At 52.8% G+C, this 18,042-nt stretch overlaps 1 protein-coding gene across 2 annotated transcripts in view; it reads right to left on the minus strand.

The window, feature by feature from the left end:
• Positions 1 to 2,078: 2,078 nt before the first annotated feature.
• Positions 2,079 to 18,042, minus strand: part of C27H6orf89 (chromosome 27 C6orf89 homolog) — a 31,144-nt gene continuing 15,180 nt past the window's right edge. For both annotated transcript variants that reach the window (XM_075909932.1, XM_025185743.2), the window contains exons 4-8: positions 11,457 to 11,611; positions 10,368 to 10,507; positions 8,877 to 9,003; positions 7,783 to 7,906; positions 2,079 to 6,710 (exon numbers count right to left, since the gene is read on the minus strand). In XM_075909932.1, coding sequence (XP_075766047.1) covers positions 6,625 to 6,710; positions 7,783 to 7,906; positions 8,877 to 9,003; positions 10,368 to 10,507; positions 11,457 to 11,611 — 632 coding nt within the window. In that variant the 3' untranslated portion in view covers positions 2,079 to 6,624. The remainder of the gene's footprint in view (positions 6,711 to 7,782; positions 7,907 to 8,876; positions 9,004 to 10,367; positions 10,508 to 11,456; positions 11,612 to 18,042) is intronic.

The following is an 18,042-nucleotide window of genomic DNA, read 5'->3' on the forward strand; positions in this document are numbered from 1 at the left end:
ACTCTAAATGTGCAGTGAGCAATTATGAAATAACGTTCCTAGACAACATTTCTTCCTGACCTTCATCAGTTAACCCTGTGCCCTTAAGCAAGAGAGCTTATACTCCTTCCCTGGGGTTATATAGGAAGTGAAAAACACCTTATGAAACTGCCTATGAAGGAGGGTTAAAGAAGAGTAGAAGAAGCGCTGTGTGTGTCTATAAATTTGACAGGTTTTCTTGTCCCATATCATGGGGAAGAGAGGGGGACAGACAGCTCAGTGGTTGGAGCATTGGCCCACTAAACCCAGCATTGTGAGCTCCTTGAGGAAGCCATTTAGGGATCTGGGGCAAATCTGTCAGAGATGGTACTTGGTCCTGCCATAAGGGCAGGGGACTGGACTCAATGACCTCTAAAGGACCCTTCCAGATCTAGGAGATAAGTATATCACCATATATACGGCACTGGGCCAATCAGAACTCAGTATTATACTTCATGGACCCACCTTTTGCCCACCCCCTTTTTGGCCATATAGTTTTGCAAGTCGCTCCTACCCTTTCTGTCCTTCCCAGGACCTCTTGGGATCATTTTTGGAAAAGTCCATGTCTGGTGCTGTCAGCCTTGCTGAGAAGAACAGGGTGTTTTCTGAAAGACGTAGGACGTTTTCCCTTCTGGAAACAGGATAAAGAAAGAAGTTGTCCCTTTTAAAATAAGGAAAGGCCTATTTGCCTTTTACACAATGAGTGCTATTAAACAAATACAGATGACAAAACTGCACAAAGTTTTAATGAGAGGAATTAAAGAATTGTTAATATATAGCTGTACCCCCCCCACCACCTCCCCCTTTTCTAACTTGAACACAAAAATGCCAATCATGCTCTGGGACTTTTAGGGATGTTAGGAAGAGAAAACAAGTAGAAAGGAATTAAGGAGGTTGCTTGGACCTCTCCCCCATCCCCTTCTGTCTTAGCACATTGCCAAGGGGGGAAGCCTGAATCCACCGGCCAAGCAGCAGGGTGCTCTGACTGCCCCTCGTGGACTCTCCTGGTGCAATCCAAGTGCTGGAGCTTGTGGCATGGGCAGGACATCCAGCAGCGCCCCAAGGCATTAGCAATTGACATGGCATCTGCTAGCAACAATGAATTTTTTAGCAGAGACAGCTGCAGCTGTTGGCAATCGTTAGACTGATCGAGGGCGGGTCTCAGCTCTAGGATCCCACCCATGGTTCTTTTTGGAATCAACATCGGCAGCAAAACAAGCATCAAACTTCCACCCGTCTGCTAACAAGTTTGTCTCCTGCAGGCCCAATGAAATAAGTGTGTGAGGAATGCGGGTTTCTTGTAGTCAGATAACTCAATACAGAAACGTACGGTACAACTGCCAAACCTGATCGATTGTTAGGAACAAATAATTGTTATGTAACATATGGACCACCTAGCACACGATGGGGCTTGTGGGTCTCGTCTGACTTCAGTGGGATGTGGATCAGGCCAAATGGCTATGGTTTCCATGAGAAAATAAGGGCATTAGGTACCCCAATCCCACTGAAAATCAACAGGAGTAGCCATCTTGGGCCTTACATACCAGCTTCTGGCTAACACTTTCAAAAGCACTTAAGCAAAATCTGGTTTTCAAAAAACCAGATATGGCTATGTCGGTTGAGTTGTTGCTGATACAGATATACCAGTAACAGCCCTAGGGTGGATAGCTATACTAGTGTCATGGTGCCTTATACCGGTGGAGCTTATTTGGATTTTCAAACGGAAATACAATAGAGTATAATCCGTTTTCTACCCAAAACACATCTGCGCTATGGGTGGGTTTGCCACTAACTACAGCAGTACAGGTAAAGCAGCAGAGCTGTAAGTGCTTGCAAGACTTTAGGAAAGGATCAGTTTTGCAATTGAGATTTAAGCTCAAATTACTTACGCAGTTTTGAAAATTTTACCCTTGTGGAAAGACAAAATATTACCAGACCGTCAGATATTTAATGCTGTAGGTTGTCTGTCATCAAGCTACGCAGCATATGCGGATCTCTGCCTCACCCTCAGCCACCATTCCTGCTGCCATCGCCCAAGTACAGTCACAAAACCACTGCTCTTGCTTGCGACATGGTTTCTTTTTTTATTAAAGAAAAATCCACATTGGGGAAAAAAGTGCATCAACGTTTGTATTTCAATGCAAAAAAGTGATTTTTTAAAAAAAATTTCTTACATATAAAGCTGATTTATTTACACTTTTTACAGACTTTTCCCAATTATTTACAAACTGCAATATATTAAATTATAATCATTCATAACATTCACTGCATATTTACATTAACAGCCACTTGAATGTTTAGTGTACATAATTCAACAGTCTTTATGCATATATTTATATAATAGTTTGCCCAGCATACCCCTGAGTCTTTGTAGTATGTTACAATTAACCATATTACCCCCTTTTCCACCACAAAAAAGATAACATTACAAATAAATCAATTATCATTGATTAGAATTTGCAAAGCAAAAGGAAAGGCCAGCACTTCCCATGTTTAACTCAACATAACCCTTCCTCTGTCCCGTAAGAGACCTGTTTCAGACACCCAGAAGAGGAGAACACATCGCTCGCCAGAAAACACACAAGAGGAGGCAGATGAATTCTCTGAGAGGTGAAAGGGTTCTGTTCTTTGGGTGCAAGGCTCCTGGAATTGCTCATTATTTGTGGTCAGACCCTGGAAAGTGCCGAGTTCCCTTATTTCCCACAGAATGAGCAGGGACTCCAGGGCACTTCAGCATACTGCAGGATCGAGCCTGCAGCCCTGTCTCACAGCCGCGGTCCCTTTGCAGAGGCAGGACGACTTGCGTGAGAAAGGGTGGAGGCTCCTCTTCCTCACAGTGTAGCACGGGGACCATCCCCTTAGCGGTTGATCTTCCCTCCTCCTCTGCGGCTGCATGTGACACGGGTGCGACTGCAGCTTGGGCAGCCCCACCCGGCTAGCCTGAGCCTGCCTGACACAGCCAACGAGCACAGGGAAGCCATGGCGGCACAGACGTCCACATGGCTGACACAAGCCCCCTATGCCAGGGGCACACACACACTGCCAGTCTGTGCTGAGGCCCAAGCCAGTGCCCTGTGCTAGCTGGACTGACATGACCTCGCAGTGGGAGCCCTTGCAGTGGGATTCTGAGGCTGAGATTTGTGGCACTGCACAATTCTTGGTAAAGTCCAAGGGAACTGGCTGCCCAGATCCTCCTAGTTTCCCAGGGTTGAAATCAGCAAAGTGGCCACAGGCTTAGAGCCAGAGAGATGGGGGCATCAAATGTCTTGGGTTATCGGAGACAGGCCTTAAGCCAGCCTCTGCAAAGCTCCACCTGTCCCCTTCCCTGGAGCAGGTGATCTCTCCGTACAGGAGCAAGGCAAGTTTTGTGCCTTGACTGTGACTTTTCACATCAGCTTCGCAAGGCCATGGCGGGTACAAGTCCATCTGCAGGCTCACACAGGAGCAGGCAGGCACTCAGTGGATTTCAAAAGTGGAATGAACTGTTACAAAGGCTGGAGCCACAGGAGCTGGCGGGCTGTGTGGGGCCACATTTAACCCTTTAGCTGCCAAGTCCTTGGCTGGGGGAGATCACAAGACTGGAATCTCACTGCGTCTGGACATGCTGTTGCTTCTCTGGCCGGGAGAAGCTGTGCCCCTGAAACACAAACGAGGTGGGGGTGGGTTGGGACCAATTCTTGCCTGCTGCAGTCATCAGACTGGCTAGCCTGGAAAGCGCTGACTAAGAGCTGAAACTCCTGCAGCATGCGACAGCTCAGATTCACCAGCCACCTTCTCCTTTGACCTCCCCTACCCAGGAGTTCAAGCCCAGCCCACCAGGCCTGGGCCAAAGCACAGCAACAGGCTCACTCTGCTTCTCTGGCGGGGGATGGACTGGAGTGAGACCCCCTTCCGCTGCTGAGGGCTCTGAACTCTAGGGCCGGTGGGACCAGCTTTGATTCTCCAGTTTTTAACAAGCAGAGTAAAGTCAGCCCCCTCCTCTTTCAGGTTAGCAGCTAAGTCTGCCTCTCATTCCTCGCAGCTCCTGGGAGCAGAGGAGAACGCGCAGTGGAAGTGTAAAAACAGATGATGTCAGTTCCAAAGGCAGTGAGGGTTGGGCGTGTGCACTGTTTCTTACACGCAGCTCTGCAGACATAGGCAGAGCCCGAAAGTGCACTTGGACGCAGGCCTGTGATCAGGACAGATTCATCATCGTCCGTCCAATGGGCATAACACCGCCAGTTGTGTTTGAGCTGGGGCAGAGCTGGCTTTATAGGAGCACGTCCGCAGAGTAGACATAAGCCAGCTTTACAACCCACTGCTTGCTAGGGAGCCTGGCGGCTGACTGCACTATTGGCTGATTTCTCCTGCCATCAGGCCAGGGAGCTGTGCTGGCACTGACGCGGGTCTCAGAACACAAGCACTGAACAGGCTACTAACAATTCTCTCTGCAACTTTTGATAAGTCACATTCAAGGACACTTAGCAGCACGAGCAGCATTAACTCACCCGTGATCTTCACAACACTGAGTCCAATACACTCCCTGCCTCGGTCTCTCATTGGCTGCTAAGCACAGAGATGTAAAATCCCATGTCATCAGTCAGCTGGGTAAACGCTTACTGGGAGGCAGGCTGGGGTTGCTCTGGCTGTGCTGGAGCACACCTTGCATGCAGCATGGCATCCCCAGCCAGACTGGTGCGCCCCCCCACCCTGCCCTCCAGCCTGTCCAGACGCACCGCACCATCCTGTGGGCGGGGAGCAGCTCCAGCCTGGCAGGGCCAGTTAACTGTCATAATTTCGCAGGGAGCCCCAGCCAGTAAGGGTGATGCTTCCTGGTTAACCATTCACATCCCTACTGACGACAGAAAAGCCGGGGAGCTGAGGTTACCCATTTGCCTCTGAATGTAAACTGAGACACTGCCAAAACGCAAGCAGCATCGGTCACCAATGTGTGTATTTAGGGCAGGACCCTTTGCCCTCGAACAAGGGAGAGAGGCACACGGCCCCGCACTTACAAGAGCGCGCGGGGGTGCACGCACAATCCCCAAGCAGCAGTGCCGGGACTTGCACAGACCCTGTGCGCTGTAGGATTTTCTGCCAATTAAATGGTTCAAAGCCAAATGAAACAAACCCCACCCACTGGCAGCCTGTTCTCCCGCGACGGGCTCTGCAAAAGCACCTGGAGAGCGACGCGTTAGCAGTGTGCGTGGATGGAACGCTCTGCCCGGCGGGCCCTGGGACAGTAACCTTCTTTAGCTTTTTAGAGCACCCAGCAAAGCCAGGCTCTAACCAGGGCCGGCACCTCAAAACAAACTGTCCCACCCCAACAACGCAGCGTCAGCCCCATCTCCAGCTGCTGCCAAAAGCTGCAAGAGGGTGGAGCGAACCCTTCCACTCCGGCAGTTAAAGCGCCGACAGGTCTTTGCATCTGAGATGGTTCTTGTGGCTCGTAACTGACTCGCTTGCTGAAGAGGCTCTTCAAATCCCAGATTAGTAAGTGCAAGGGAATGTCCTGAGCCCCAGCCCGAGGCAGCTGTCAGCCATCTTCCACACAGGAACAACGGCCCGAGGGCCAGGCTGGAGAGGAACTGCAGCAGCTGCAGCTTGCACAAGAGGAAGCCGATCCTCTCGAAAGGCACTGCTGGGGAGCACACGAGCACCAGGAAACATGCAGAGCAGGCCCGGAAGGGAGTCAGGGAAAAGTCAGCCTTCGCTCGGGAGAAAGCAGCGCTCTGCGGTCCGGAAGAAGTTAACGCAGCTGATTGGGGGAAGAAGGAACTTCCAGATCCGAAAGGCTCCCCCCAACTTAGGCCCTTCCCAGGATGGGCCCGGAAGGCAAGTCAGCACATTTCAAACCAGAGCAGCATGGTACAGACAAGCAGGATCTGCAAGGTGCCAGGGTAGACGGAGGCCAATATTTCAAAGATTTTCACTAGGGACATAAAATCCCGTTTGATTAGTTAACCTGTTAAACGTTGTCTTAACCGTCTAACTGTTTAAATGGGGGCAGGCAGTGGGACCACTCTAGCCCAGCTGCGTACGGCCCCGTTGACATCCCTAACTGTAACACCATCATGCAGAAGAGCAATCCCAGCGAGACAAGGGGGAAAGGGTCAAACAGATGCATTTGGTACAAGAATGCAGCTGTGCGTGGGGCTGGGAGGCCTGTTCTTTCCCCATGGCACGGAGCCAGGCCTGACGGGCTCGTGCGCATTCACGTGGGGCCCATAATTGGGTTGTGATGGGGGGAGGAACCAGAGAATGTTTCCATAATGTGTCCCCTTGACAGAGCTGCCCTCATGGCAGGCCCCGGGTTGCCCCTCTGGGATAAATGCACAGGGCAGTTTCATTCACTGTGTTGCCCGCTCTGGGGCTCCCTGTAAAACTATGACAGTGTAACAGTCACAAAGGAGGCAAGGAGAAGCCTGGGGCACATCTGTGTGCCCCCGGGGTTACCCAAGTTTAGCTCTACCTCTCCCAAGGGATGCCTGAGCAAGTCTGACTTTGGAGGTCAGGGAATACCAGGCCTCCCGCTTTGTGGGCAGAGTCTTTCAGTGGCACCAGCTTCATACTCCCCTCTCCTTGTCCCCGCTGTGCGTGCCCTCGACGCCGGCATCCCCACGGTTCTTAGCAAGTGGACCCATCGCAAAGGACTACGGGCTCTGCTCCTCTGGAGCTGAAGCTCAGCCTCCAGTGGGCCGCGCTGGCGTAGCCTGAGGAAAGCAAGAGGAAGCAGCATGAGAGGGGCCATGGCTGGTTACTGCATTGGGATAAGCCAGGAAATGGAAAACGCAGGCCCCTTCTCTCTCTGCTCCACGGTAGCCCCTCCGGCCGCAGAGTGGCCGGGCATCAGCCAGAGTGGACCCCGAGGGAATGGGACCAGTACGTCATCCACACCGCACCCTGCAGCATTCTGGCTAGCTTCCTCTCCCAGCACTCACCTAGCCTGGCCTGCTCGCCTGGTGAATGCAGAGAAAACGTTACTGGCGAGAAGAGGAACCCCCCTGCCTGCAGGACCGGGGGGAAAAGGGAACTCAGCTGAGCCTTAGAAGTCCATGGGACCTTGACCAAGAGAGCAGTGAGGGATCAGGGCTCAGCATGAAACTCTGTGGAGTATCTCACGCCAACAAGCTGCTTCTGCTCCAGGCTCACAAACTGAGCCCTTCCAGGCCTGGGGAGCTAAGTTCCCCCAAAGCAGCTCTGCAGCATCCTATTAAAGCCCACATTGGGATCAGGGCCAGAGCAGGCCAGGATCTCTCCCCTGCCCTGATGCTATTAATTAATTTAATTTAATTAATTAATGGAGATTGCCTATCTCCTAGAACTGGAAGGGACCTTGAAAGGTCATTGAGTCCAGTCCCCTGCCTTCACAGCAGGACCAAGTACCATCCCTGACAAATTTTTGCCCCAAATCCCTAAATGGCCTCTGCAAGGATTGAACTCACAACCCTGGGTTTAGCAGGCCAATGCTCAAACCACTGAGCTATCCCTCCCCCCGCTATCCTGCTACCCTAGCTGGCAGAGCTACTCCGGTGAGCCTGCCCCACATGAGGGTGATGTGCGACATGCCACCTCCAGCCAGAAAACGCATTCACTCGGGGGGGAATCAGAGCGACGCCTTCTCCCCGCTGCGTGAGTGGACGTGGACCTGTTGGCATGGGGCAACTGTTTAGTGCTGGACATAGGTGCTCATCTCTGTCTGAGGCAGGGCGTACAAGACACGCCCAGCAGCAGGCGCCTGGGAGGGGCTCTCCTCACTCTACACCCTGCAGCCCTGGGACTCACCGAAGTCCCCAGCTTCCAGCTCCACCGAGAGCGTCCGGCAGTGCCGCCTGCACTCCTTGGAAGGTGTGACAGTCAGGGTCAGCTGCCCGCTTCCAACAGCAAAGGTGCTGTGCAGGCCACGGGTCTGTAACAGAGGGCAAGGGAGGAACGTCAAAAACTCCCGCTGCCCTTTGAGGCCACGGCCCAGTGAAGTCACTGCCCCATTTGTGACGGGGTTATCAATATGGAATCACACCGGGGCCAAGCCCTGCAGGCTGTTCACAGCAGCACACGCCACTCTCCCACTCAGAGGAAAAACCAGGTGAGGAGAGTGAGGAAAAAGGGCCCAGGGTGGGAGAGAACAGGCAGAGGCACAGTGAGAGGCGACGGGGTGTCAGCAGAAATGGTTGGGCACTACTGCCTTAAACCAGCTTCCCAAACCTCCTGCTAAAGGAGCCAGGGTACGTCTCCACTGCAGCTGGGCACTCCCAGCTGGGCCAGGCCAGCTGACTGCAGCCCACAGTTGTTTAACATTCAGGGCTGGGCAGCAACCATGCTCTGAGACTCGCCCACAAACTTGCACACCTGACACTCAATTAAGCAGCTGGCGTGGGGCAGCTGCAGGTTTTGAACTGCAGGATATACAGACCCCAGCCAGAGCCTTATTTTACTGGCAGGGAAACTGAGGCATGGGGCTGTGTGGCTCCCAAGGTCACAGTGGGGCAGGACAGAAGCAGGAACAAAACCCACCATCCTAACTCGCAATCCCCATGCTCTAGAATCTCAGGGAGCTGGAGCAGTGAGCACAGCAGGGTGCTGCGAGCCAGTGGACCTGTAAACCCTGCATAGGATGGAAACCATTTCAAGCCAGGGGGTGCGATAGTGCCCCCAGCCGCCCTAGTACCAGTCCCTATGTAGAATGTCCATTTTCCGGTGCGCTGGGGAAGTGACTGGGTACTCCTGTGCAGAGCAGCTGCAGACAGCCCAAGCAATACCCCGGGATACGTGGTGCAAAGGCCTTCCCCTGGCTCTCTGCACGTGGGCGATTTCCCTGCGTCAAGGCCCGCCGGGTACCTACACAGAGGAGGAAAGGATCCCTGGGATAGGTCTCTCACCTTGTTCCCTAACGCTGGGTGGCGAATGAGAAAGCAGCTTTCCAGGGAGACTGCCTTTGGGAATGCCAGCGAAGACAAAGCAGGGAAAAGTTCCTGGAGAATCTGAGTTTTATTCAGGCCTTTGTTCCTATAAAACATTTTGAAGCATCACTTTATACTACCACTTAGTAATTCTACAGCCTCTGTCCAATGTCCAAGTGCTTCACAAACATCCAGCCCCCACATGCCTGTGAGGCTGGAAGAAATTAGACCCATTTCTATAGATAGGGAAATTGAGGCACAGGCAACTGATGGGTCTTGGTCACACAGAGTCAGAGTCGGGATTAGAACTCATGATTCCCAGCTCCTAGGCCCATGCCCTGCTCACACCATCCTCTTACACAGTGGTGCATCTGAACAGGAGACAGGATATGAAGAGTCAGTCAAGAAGATGCGATTGCTCATTGGTACCGTCTGAGGAGTCCCCTTCCCTTAGAAAAATCTGTTCTAAGTCATTAACCAAATAAAATCGTTAATTAACCTGGGAGCTGCCACCTTGCACTATTTATCATCTATGGTGCTAGCACCTTGGGCTCCCAGCCCATTGCGCTTCGGGCTGTACAAAGACAGCACAAAGAGTCCACATGCTAAGGGTGAGGGTAGTCAGGTCACTTCGCTAGGCCAGAGACAAGACAGTCTGGCATGGGCAGGGGTGTTGTTTTTAACTCGCTGCCTGGTGGACTAACCCGATTAAGTCTTCTGTAGCCTGCAGCCAAATCACTTGTCAAAACCATTACTCTGGACTGATGAGTCCTGTGTCTTCTGCCAAAGGGACCCCAACGAGCATTAACCAAAGCCTAGACTCCAGCATGCCCTCTCTCTCCCTCCGCCGCTGAGAAAGGCAACATTAAGTCAGGCACACCCTGCAATTCCAGCTGGACTCTGGCTCCCAATGAAGCAGGTGCAGAATACCAAGGGGGCTGACTTGTGCCAGGGTCCCAGCTAGAAGATGCACTGCCCCACACCTGAGAAGCAAAGTGGAAAGGTGTTTGTAAAAATATGGACCTGCCTCTAGGCCGGAGCCTGCTGTGCTCCTGTACTGGGTCACGGTCCTGGACAAGTCTAGAGCGTCAGCACAGGTCTGACACCTCACAGTTCTAGCTGGGAAGAGGAGGGCTCCCAAACCTGCTACCCACGGCTCCTCTGGGCTGAGACCCGGCACGGGCCCAAGAAGTTGTACTGTGGGACCCAAGTTCAACCTAGGAGGAACAGCTCCTCAAGTCCCAGCATGCACTGCTCCAGCTGAGCACAGCAGGAGCATTCCGCACGCAGGCCAGCAATCTCCAGGGGCTACGTCCCAATTAGGGACAACGAAGGGCTAAAATCTGCTCCTCTCTTCTTTGCCAATCAGGTGGAGCCCTCAGGCTCCTGGGAACTTGCCAACATATTTCTGAACTGGGAAAAGCCTGGAAACGGGCGTGTGCAACTTGCATGTGTTTTACCTCGACTCACCAGGGGAAGGCAAATGGAAACATCGGTCTGGGAAGGCAGCGCCATAGTTCAGCGGAATTCTCTTCTACTGTCACCTCTGTCAGTTCTGGGTACTGGGACTGGAAATGCTTCAGTTCCTCGTAAGACAGATGCTGCCCTGTCTTAAGTAACAGCAACAGAGAAAGATCCACAGTGTTAACCCAGTCTATTTTCTCTCCATGTGTCAACAAACAGGGACAGGGAGAGCACTGGAACAATGGACCTAGGGGTGTAAAACAATCTCAGTCGCTTGAAGTCCCCGAACACTAGACTGTCTTTCTAAAAAACGTGCTCTCACTGAAACAGGCCTTGTCTCCACTAACCCCCGCTGTCCATCTAGCCTGTACAACTTCAGCTACACAACAGTACAGCTGAAACAAAAAACAGGACTATGTAGCACTTTAAAGACTAACAAGGCTACATATCTATTACTATAGTACAGCTGAAGTCAATGTCGCTCCCACAGCATCTTCTGTGCAGTAAGTTCGGCAGGGGCAGCCTCCCCATTGAGTCCGGTTATTCTTCTCATCCTCATGGAGAACCGGAGTCGATGGGAGAGCACTCGAAGATTGCGTGTAGTCAACCTGTGGAACTCCTTGCCAGAGGAGGCTGTGAAGGCTAGGACTATAACAGAGTTTAACGAGAAGCTAGATAATTTCATGGAGGTTAGGTCCATAAAAGGCTATTAGCCAGGGGACAGAATTGGTGTCCCTGGCCTCTTTGTCAGAGGCTGGAGATGGATGGCAGGAGACAAATCGCTTGATCACGGTCTTCGGTCCATCCTCTCTGGGGCACCTGGTGCTGGCCACTGTCGGCAGACAGGATACCGGGCTAGATGGACCTTTGGTCTGACCCAGTGCGGCCGTTCTTATGTTCTTATGATTTATTGCATCTAAGCAGACACAATAAATCAAGCACCAGTGGATTGATCAATGCAGCGTCAATCTGCCTCATAATGAAGACAAGCCCATAGAAATTATGGGTTTTACACAGATATCACCGGGTGAGATTCTCTGGTCTGTCATATGCAGGCGGTTCGACCCCCTCTGGCTTTACAAAGATATGCATTACCTTGATTATGAGTGGCTGAGGCCTCTGGAAGTTTTCTGATAATTGTCCTAGGTCAGTCACTACCTGGAGGCTTTCAATGGCAGCACAGCAAGAGCAGTTGGCAGGAATCATAGAACCGTTCTTCCTGCAATCTAGTCCCCGCCAGTCATAGCACTCTGGAGGAAAAAGAAAAAAAAAATCAAGCTTTTATCTGAAGGAGTCAAATGGAAAGGTAATAGAGCCCAGATTGTAAACTTATTATATCTAAATCCAACACAAATATCATCAGAGTACTGATGGTATCCAACGTTTATCAGCTATTAAAATAATTAATCAGGCAAGCTTTGTTGGATTAATCAATGTTGCTTGTAATAGACTCGCTTCCCTTGGGTGTTAGAGAAGGCAGCAAACTGATGTTTTTGGAGACATGATCTTGAGGCTATGTGTGGAAGAGCATTATGGCAATTTCTATTTGTCTGCAAATCTTTGAGGCAAGTGGGCTAGATATGCTATTACTATAGATGTTTGGGGAAATGTGATGGGCCCTTATTATTGTGTGATGAAACAAACAAACCCACAAAGAAAATGTTTGGATTGCTCTTCCATTTAAAAGACAACCCGAAGACAAAACTAACTGGTCAGGTTAAAAATGTCCTTATTGGTGTCACTGTCACACCTGTGACATGCCAAATCACTTGCTTTACATAGCCTTAGCTGCCTGTTTGCTTTTACATGATACTCGACTTGGGCAGGCTCTGCTTGTGTCCCGAGATGCTGCACAGACTCAGCTGCAGCGCCTGCAGGGGAATGGCTTGGATTTCAACAAGAAAGTCTACTCACGATGCATTTTAAATCATCGTTTTTATTTCTGTTTGGTTACGTAATTTTGAAAAAACAATCGGTGAAGGTGTGAGCTCTTCGATCTGAGTTACTTCAATGGATGCAGAAGAGTTAATGATCAATGGTCCACAGACGTCAGCGCTCAGTGTTCATCCACACTTGTAAGTCGTGGGAGCAGAGTCTCAGCTGGGAATAGCTACGGTCCTGCTCATACCATCTGATCAGTACAGGGAGAGTTTTACCATACCTCCTTCATGCTGAGTTACACACGAGCCCTAGCCACACCTCACACAGTGCTCCCAGAGACCTGTCCCAACCTTCCCAGCCAAGCCCTCCCCCTTAGCGTGCTAGCATCATTCAGAGAAGATAAATGGAACTTCTGTTTCGTGCCACCTGCAGACTCAGACAGACACCTGTGACGTTCAGATCTCTCACTGCAGCAGCGTGGGGCCAGGCGAGACGCGCCTCTCCATGGCTGCTACTGCTCCAGTGGGCACAGCTGGAAGAGGGGTGCGTGTCCTCCGGCTGGGGCAGGTCCAGGTTAATCTGCCCTAAAGTTAGGATTGAGATGTCCTATCTGTTTAAACAAAGACCGTTCTTAGTGCCCTGGGATCCATACAGCAGCTCGCGCTGCCCTGAAGTCTGGCAGGCTTGGTGGAATGCGGGATACGGTAGGGATCTGAATTTGAGGTGACTGGACCAATGGGTTCTGAAGTACAGCCAATGTTCTCTCTAATTTTTCCATCCATGTGTGAATACATTTTGGTATGTGCATTGAGGCATGTGTGAATGTGCACCACTCGTAGAAACACGTGCTGCCAGCTGTGGGCGCTTTGCTGATCAGCTGGGCAACATCTGAATCTTTCCTGGGTGGCTGCCCAAGTGCTCAGTTTGCAGGGAACGCTTTATACAGCCCCCCAAAATAAATGGCTTTTGAAAAGACACAGCCTAGCAATGTCCTTCTGCCCAAATCTAGAGCTCAGACCACGGGGCTGATCCTGGCACAAGGGTCTTGCTCCCTCGAGGGCTGCCCAAGGGCATATGGTGCCCAATTCCGAATGCTATTGGCAAGAGTTTGGCTCTTCCGCTGGGCTCGGGAGCGAGGGTCGAGCACCACACAGACCACTGAGCATGTGCAGGCAGGACCTGGAGCTGTCACTGGAGTGGGACGGCTTGAAGGGCTGAGTAGTAAGCCTTTGGTGCCAAAGAACGGACCCAGCCAGCGCCAGGCCCGGCCTCATCTTGGTCAGAAATCAGGGAAGGGTGGGAAAGTCACATTGCTAAGAGCTGGCTGGGAGGGGTTTTCTCATGGGGGTGTGGGGATCTATTTTGTAAAACTAATGAGAGGAGGGGGATTCTGGGGATGGGCAGGAGGGGCCAGAGAAGGGACATTGGGAAGGGGACCAGAGGACCTAAGGGAGGACAAGGGCAGAGATGGCGGTCAGCCTCTCATTCTTGCCTTGTGTGCATGCACCGGGACCTGGTGGTCCCCTGCCCCCTGCGTGTGAACAGGAGTTTGAGGGGGCCTCGCCTCTCAGAGGTGCATGAGCGCTGTTCTCATTCCCCACTGCATGTGCCAGGGTCTGGGGGCCTGACTCTCCTCTGGTTTATATAGTGGTAGCACCTAGGAGGCTCCTGCATGGACCCCACCCCCTGTGTAGAGATCCAGCAGAAAGAGATGGATCTTGCCCAGTGCTAACAAGCCTCACCCCTGCCTCTGGGTAATGTGCGTGTATCTCAGCTGCTGTCACAGCTCACAAACCAGCCTACACTTTGTTCTGAGTCCCACAGGGCGATGCCTCCTCGGGCAAAGTCAAGCATTTCACCCATGGGCGAGTGGCTGGTCAGGCGAGAAAGCGGGATGGAATAGCATTTCCCCTCTCAGCTGGGTCGGGATGGCTATCTCCAGCTTTATCTGAGGGTGTAAACAAGTGATTGGAAAAAACGGCAAATCTACAGCAACCAATCTGCTAGCTGAAGGGCAACAGTTCTGGCTGGCTGAAAGACCCTAAGAAATCTGCTCCACCCGGCACCTCCACAGATGCCCTGCAAGACAGCACCACAACTCCAACTCCCAGCACAAACCGCACATGGCGTCAAAACCACCACTTTGCAATTCCCTCACCGCTTCCACCCAAGCACCACAACACACACACGAAGCTCCAGCCCATCCGTGCTTCCCCCCAAAACCTCTCCTAACAAGCATTCGAGTCCAGAAGAGGGGAGAAGGGAGGAGGAAGGGGAGAGATACTGGAGACTCCCAAATGCAAAACCAGCAAGTTTTCTGCATTCTACAATCCCGCAATGACGAGGAGTTCGTTTACCATCAGCAATTTCAAATAAACAATCCCATGGCTTGAATGAGGGCCAAAGTAAAGCTGGAAAATACAAAGACTCTACAACCGCCCTTTGCTGCAGAGCCAGACTGACTTTTCCTTTTTTCAAACATGAGCCAACACATGTGTCTGCTGTTACGTCTCAGGTCACATTATTAAACGGTTGTTTACAATGAAGCTCAGCCAGGCTTGCAGCAGCAAGAGGGTTCGGAGAGAGCCCTGGGGCGTAGCGCAGCCAAGTGCCCCACGAGGAAGAAGTGGTTTCTGCTAGAAGCGAAATGGAAATGATCTATTTCACAGCAAGGCCTGTGGTTGATGGCAAGGAGGGCTGGGCTGGGGGCCAGCACATTCACCTGGGGCACGGGAGCTAAGGAGAGGTTTGCTTCCTGTTCCAGCAGAAAAATTCAAGCCCCTTAAGAGACACAGTTAAGCTGTCCAAAGCCTAAGTGTAATCATCACAAGGTTGTTTTGTCATATGGCACCACCAATCTAGTAGGGATGTTAAACTAGTCCCCAGTAACATAGGCGTGCACACGGGGTGTGCCGGGTGTGCCCAGGCACACCCTAATGTCTCGGGCCGGCTAGCCCGAGCCATTTTTGAGCCCTGGGCCCCACCTGGCGCGGTGCCCCTGAGGCGCCCCCGCCCAGCACTGCAGCAAGGTGCAGTGCCCTTGAGGCGCCTGGGAGCGCCCCCGCCCAGCACTGCAGCACCGCACAGCACCCCTGAGGTGCCCAGGAGCGCCCCCACCCAGCCCTGCAGCACTGCGCGGCACCCTGGGGGTGTCCCCGCCCCGCCCTGCAGCACTGCGCAGCGCCCTGGGGGTGTCCCCGCCCCGCCCTGCAGCACTGCGCAGCGCCCTGGGGGTGTCCCCGCCCCGCCCTGCAGCACCGCGCGGTGCCCCACTCTGCAGCACCGCGCAGTGCCGCGGGGGCGCCCCCGCCCAGCCCTGCAGCTTGGGCTGGCTCTGACTCCAGCCCTGCAGCTGTAAGGCAGAAGCTGAAGGTAAAGGGGGAGGGGGCGGAATAAGAGGAAGGGGTGGGAGAGGAAGGGACTTTTGCAGTGGGGGAGGAAGAAAGGGGATGGGGCTTGTACGGAGGGGGAGGGAAGAGGGGAAAGAAAGGGGAAGGCACCAAAGGGACAGGGTAGAGGAGACACAAATGCTAGGGGGGAAGTGGAGACAATGAGGAAAAGGGCAGGAGGGGAGGTGTCAGTGGGAGGGGAGACAGGGTGATGCTGGAAGAGGAGAGGGGAAGGGCCCTGGGGATTGGAGGGGGAGGTGCTGGGAGAAGGCTTGACAGAAGGGGTGGGCATGAGGAAGGTGGGGTTGGAGCAAGTCATGTCTGAGGGCACAGGGGCATGAGGAGAATGGGGGCAGAGGGAGGTGAGGGGATGGGCATCAGGGGAAAAAGGGCAAAGGGGGCAGGGGCAGTGAGGGAAGGGGAAGGCACCAGGAGGGTGCAGGGGTAAGAGAAGGTGCAGGTGCCAGGGGATTCTGGGGGTGGAGCAGGAGGGCAGACACCTGCAGGGGAGGGACCAGCACCAGAGGAGAGAGGCAGGGCAGGTGTGTAGAGGGAGGTGTTAGGAGAAGGGATGAGGAGGGGTAGCTCACATGATTAGAGTGGGGCTCTTGGAGGAGTGGGCAAGGGGGAGAGAGAGGCTGGTGGAGGGGGGCAGGTTTCAGGAAGGCTGAGGGCAGTGAGAAGGGCAGGAGTCAGGACAGCAGAGGAGGGTGAGGGGTTGGGGGGCAGCAGTCACCAGGGGAGTTGATGGAGCAAGGGGAGGAGACATAGCAGCAGAGGGGAAAGGTAGATATTTATTAATAACTTGGGTGCTACAATGGCACACCGAACAAGCCACATGAACTCAGTACTGGTGCACAACACAAAATTCATTCTGCTCATGGGAGGAAACTCTTAGAGGGAACACTTCCCTCCCCCCCCCCCAGCCTCTCCACCCCCATATTAATGTCACATACATTGGATTAATTCAATTACAGGATAGTTGCATGGGGGGGGGGGGAGTTTGGAGGGGACCAAACTAATCCCTATTGGTAGGAGGATGGTGGGAAAAATCCTTGGGTCGGGGGTCACACGACACCTTTTACTTCTGGTCATGTGCCTATCTTGCCCAGAGAGGGTTACCTCCAGGGGCGTGGCTAACGGGGGCCAGGGGTGTGGTTAACAGGGGTCAGGGGTGTGGCTAATGGGGGGGATCAAAGTGCATTTTAAAAAAATTCTTTGGGTGCACACCCTAATGAAATGTGCTGCACACGCCTATGCCCAGTAAGCATGAGGCTTACTAGTTAACCAACCCTTGCTGGTGAACTTTGCCAGTGGCCAGGCATGCTGGAGGGGCTGATGGGCTAGCTGGTGGGACCCTGCGGTCAGACTCAATGGCACTCCCTAGGTTCAACCGTTAACCAGTTAAGTGCTAGCGATTAACCATTTTAACATCCCTACAGTCTAGTTACTGCCTCTCAAAGGGGACAAATTCACAGAAAATCCCCTTTTGTTGCTGCGTCAATTGTCTACAACTCTACACTATAGGGCCGTGATGCAGCTGTAACCCTGTAGTACTAATATACCCTCGACGCCTCAGTCTTCCATCTGTAAAATGGGTCAAGCGCAGCACTGTCCTAGCTCACAGAGAGCTGTGAGGATAAATACGTTAAAGATTGAGAGGTGCTCAAATGCTAATCGGAGCCAGACAGACGTGTGTGTGGCCAGCACAGCAAAGGCTGCTCTGGGAAGGGTGAAGTGCACAGAGAAGCTGGAACCTGGATAGGAGCCAAAGAAGCCCCAAGAGAAACTGAAGGTGGCCAGCCAAAAGACAAAGATTACTGTTCTACTTTCTCCCTGCTGTTCAGGGCTAGGTAACCACTCCCTCTGATCTCTCACCACTTAGCTCTCAAATGCACCTCAGGGGAGCTGTGTAATGTACAACTACACTTCAGTTACACTCTGGTGGGGCCAGGCTAGTGCCGGATTGGTTCCACTCCATCTATTCTAACACCTTTTCAGACCCCTGATCTAGGTGATCTGAGCAAAGGATCCAGGAACCCCCACATTCTAATCTCACCTCAAACCCGTACTTCCCTGTTGTCTGCTGCGAGTCACATGGGCTAACGTTTCCACCTGCAGCCTCTGAGCTTACGTGTTCCAGGTTTTGCCTGTCCAGCGTCTTGGGCCTGATTTTCAGAAACACCAAGCATCTCCAGACAGGGACCTCCTTAGTGGGGTGCAGGTCCAGGGCAACTCCCTGCCACATTCACTGCAGCGGCGGGAGCCAGAACAAGCCGGCAGCCTGCGCTGCCCACCTAGCCTGCTGCACCCCGTTTCCCCACGGTGGCGGGGAGCAGAGGGTCTGAGGCGCTCTCCTTCCCACTCCCATAGTGAAGTGGAGCGCAGCCAGGAGACAGCGGTGTGGGAAA

This window comes from Pelodiscus sinensis, chromosome 27, assembly GCF_049634645.1.
Source record: "Pelodiscus sinensis isolate JC-2024 chromosome 27, ASM4963464v1, whole genome shotgun sequence".
NCBI classification, from domain to species: domain Eukaryota; kingdom Metazoa; phylum Chordata; order Testudines; family Trionychidae; genus Pelodiscus; species Pelodiscus sinensis.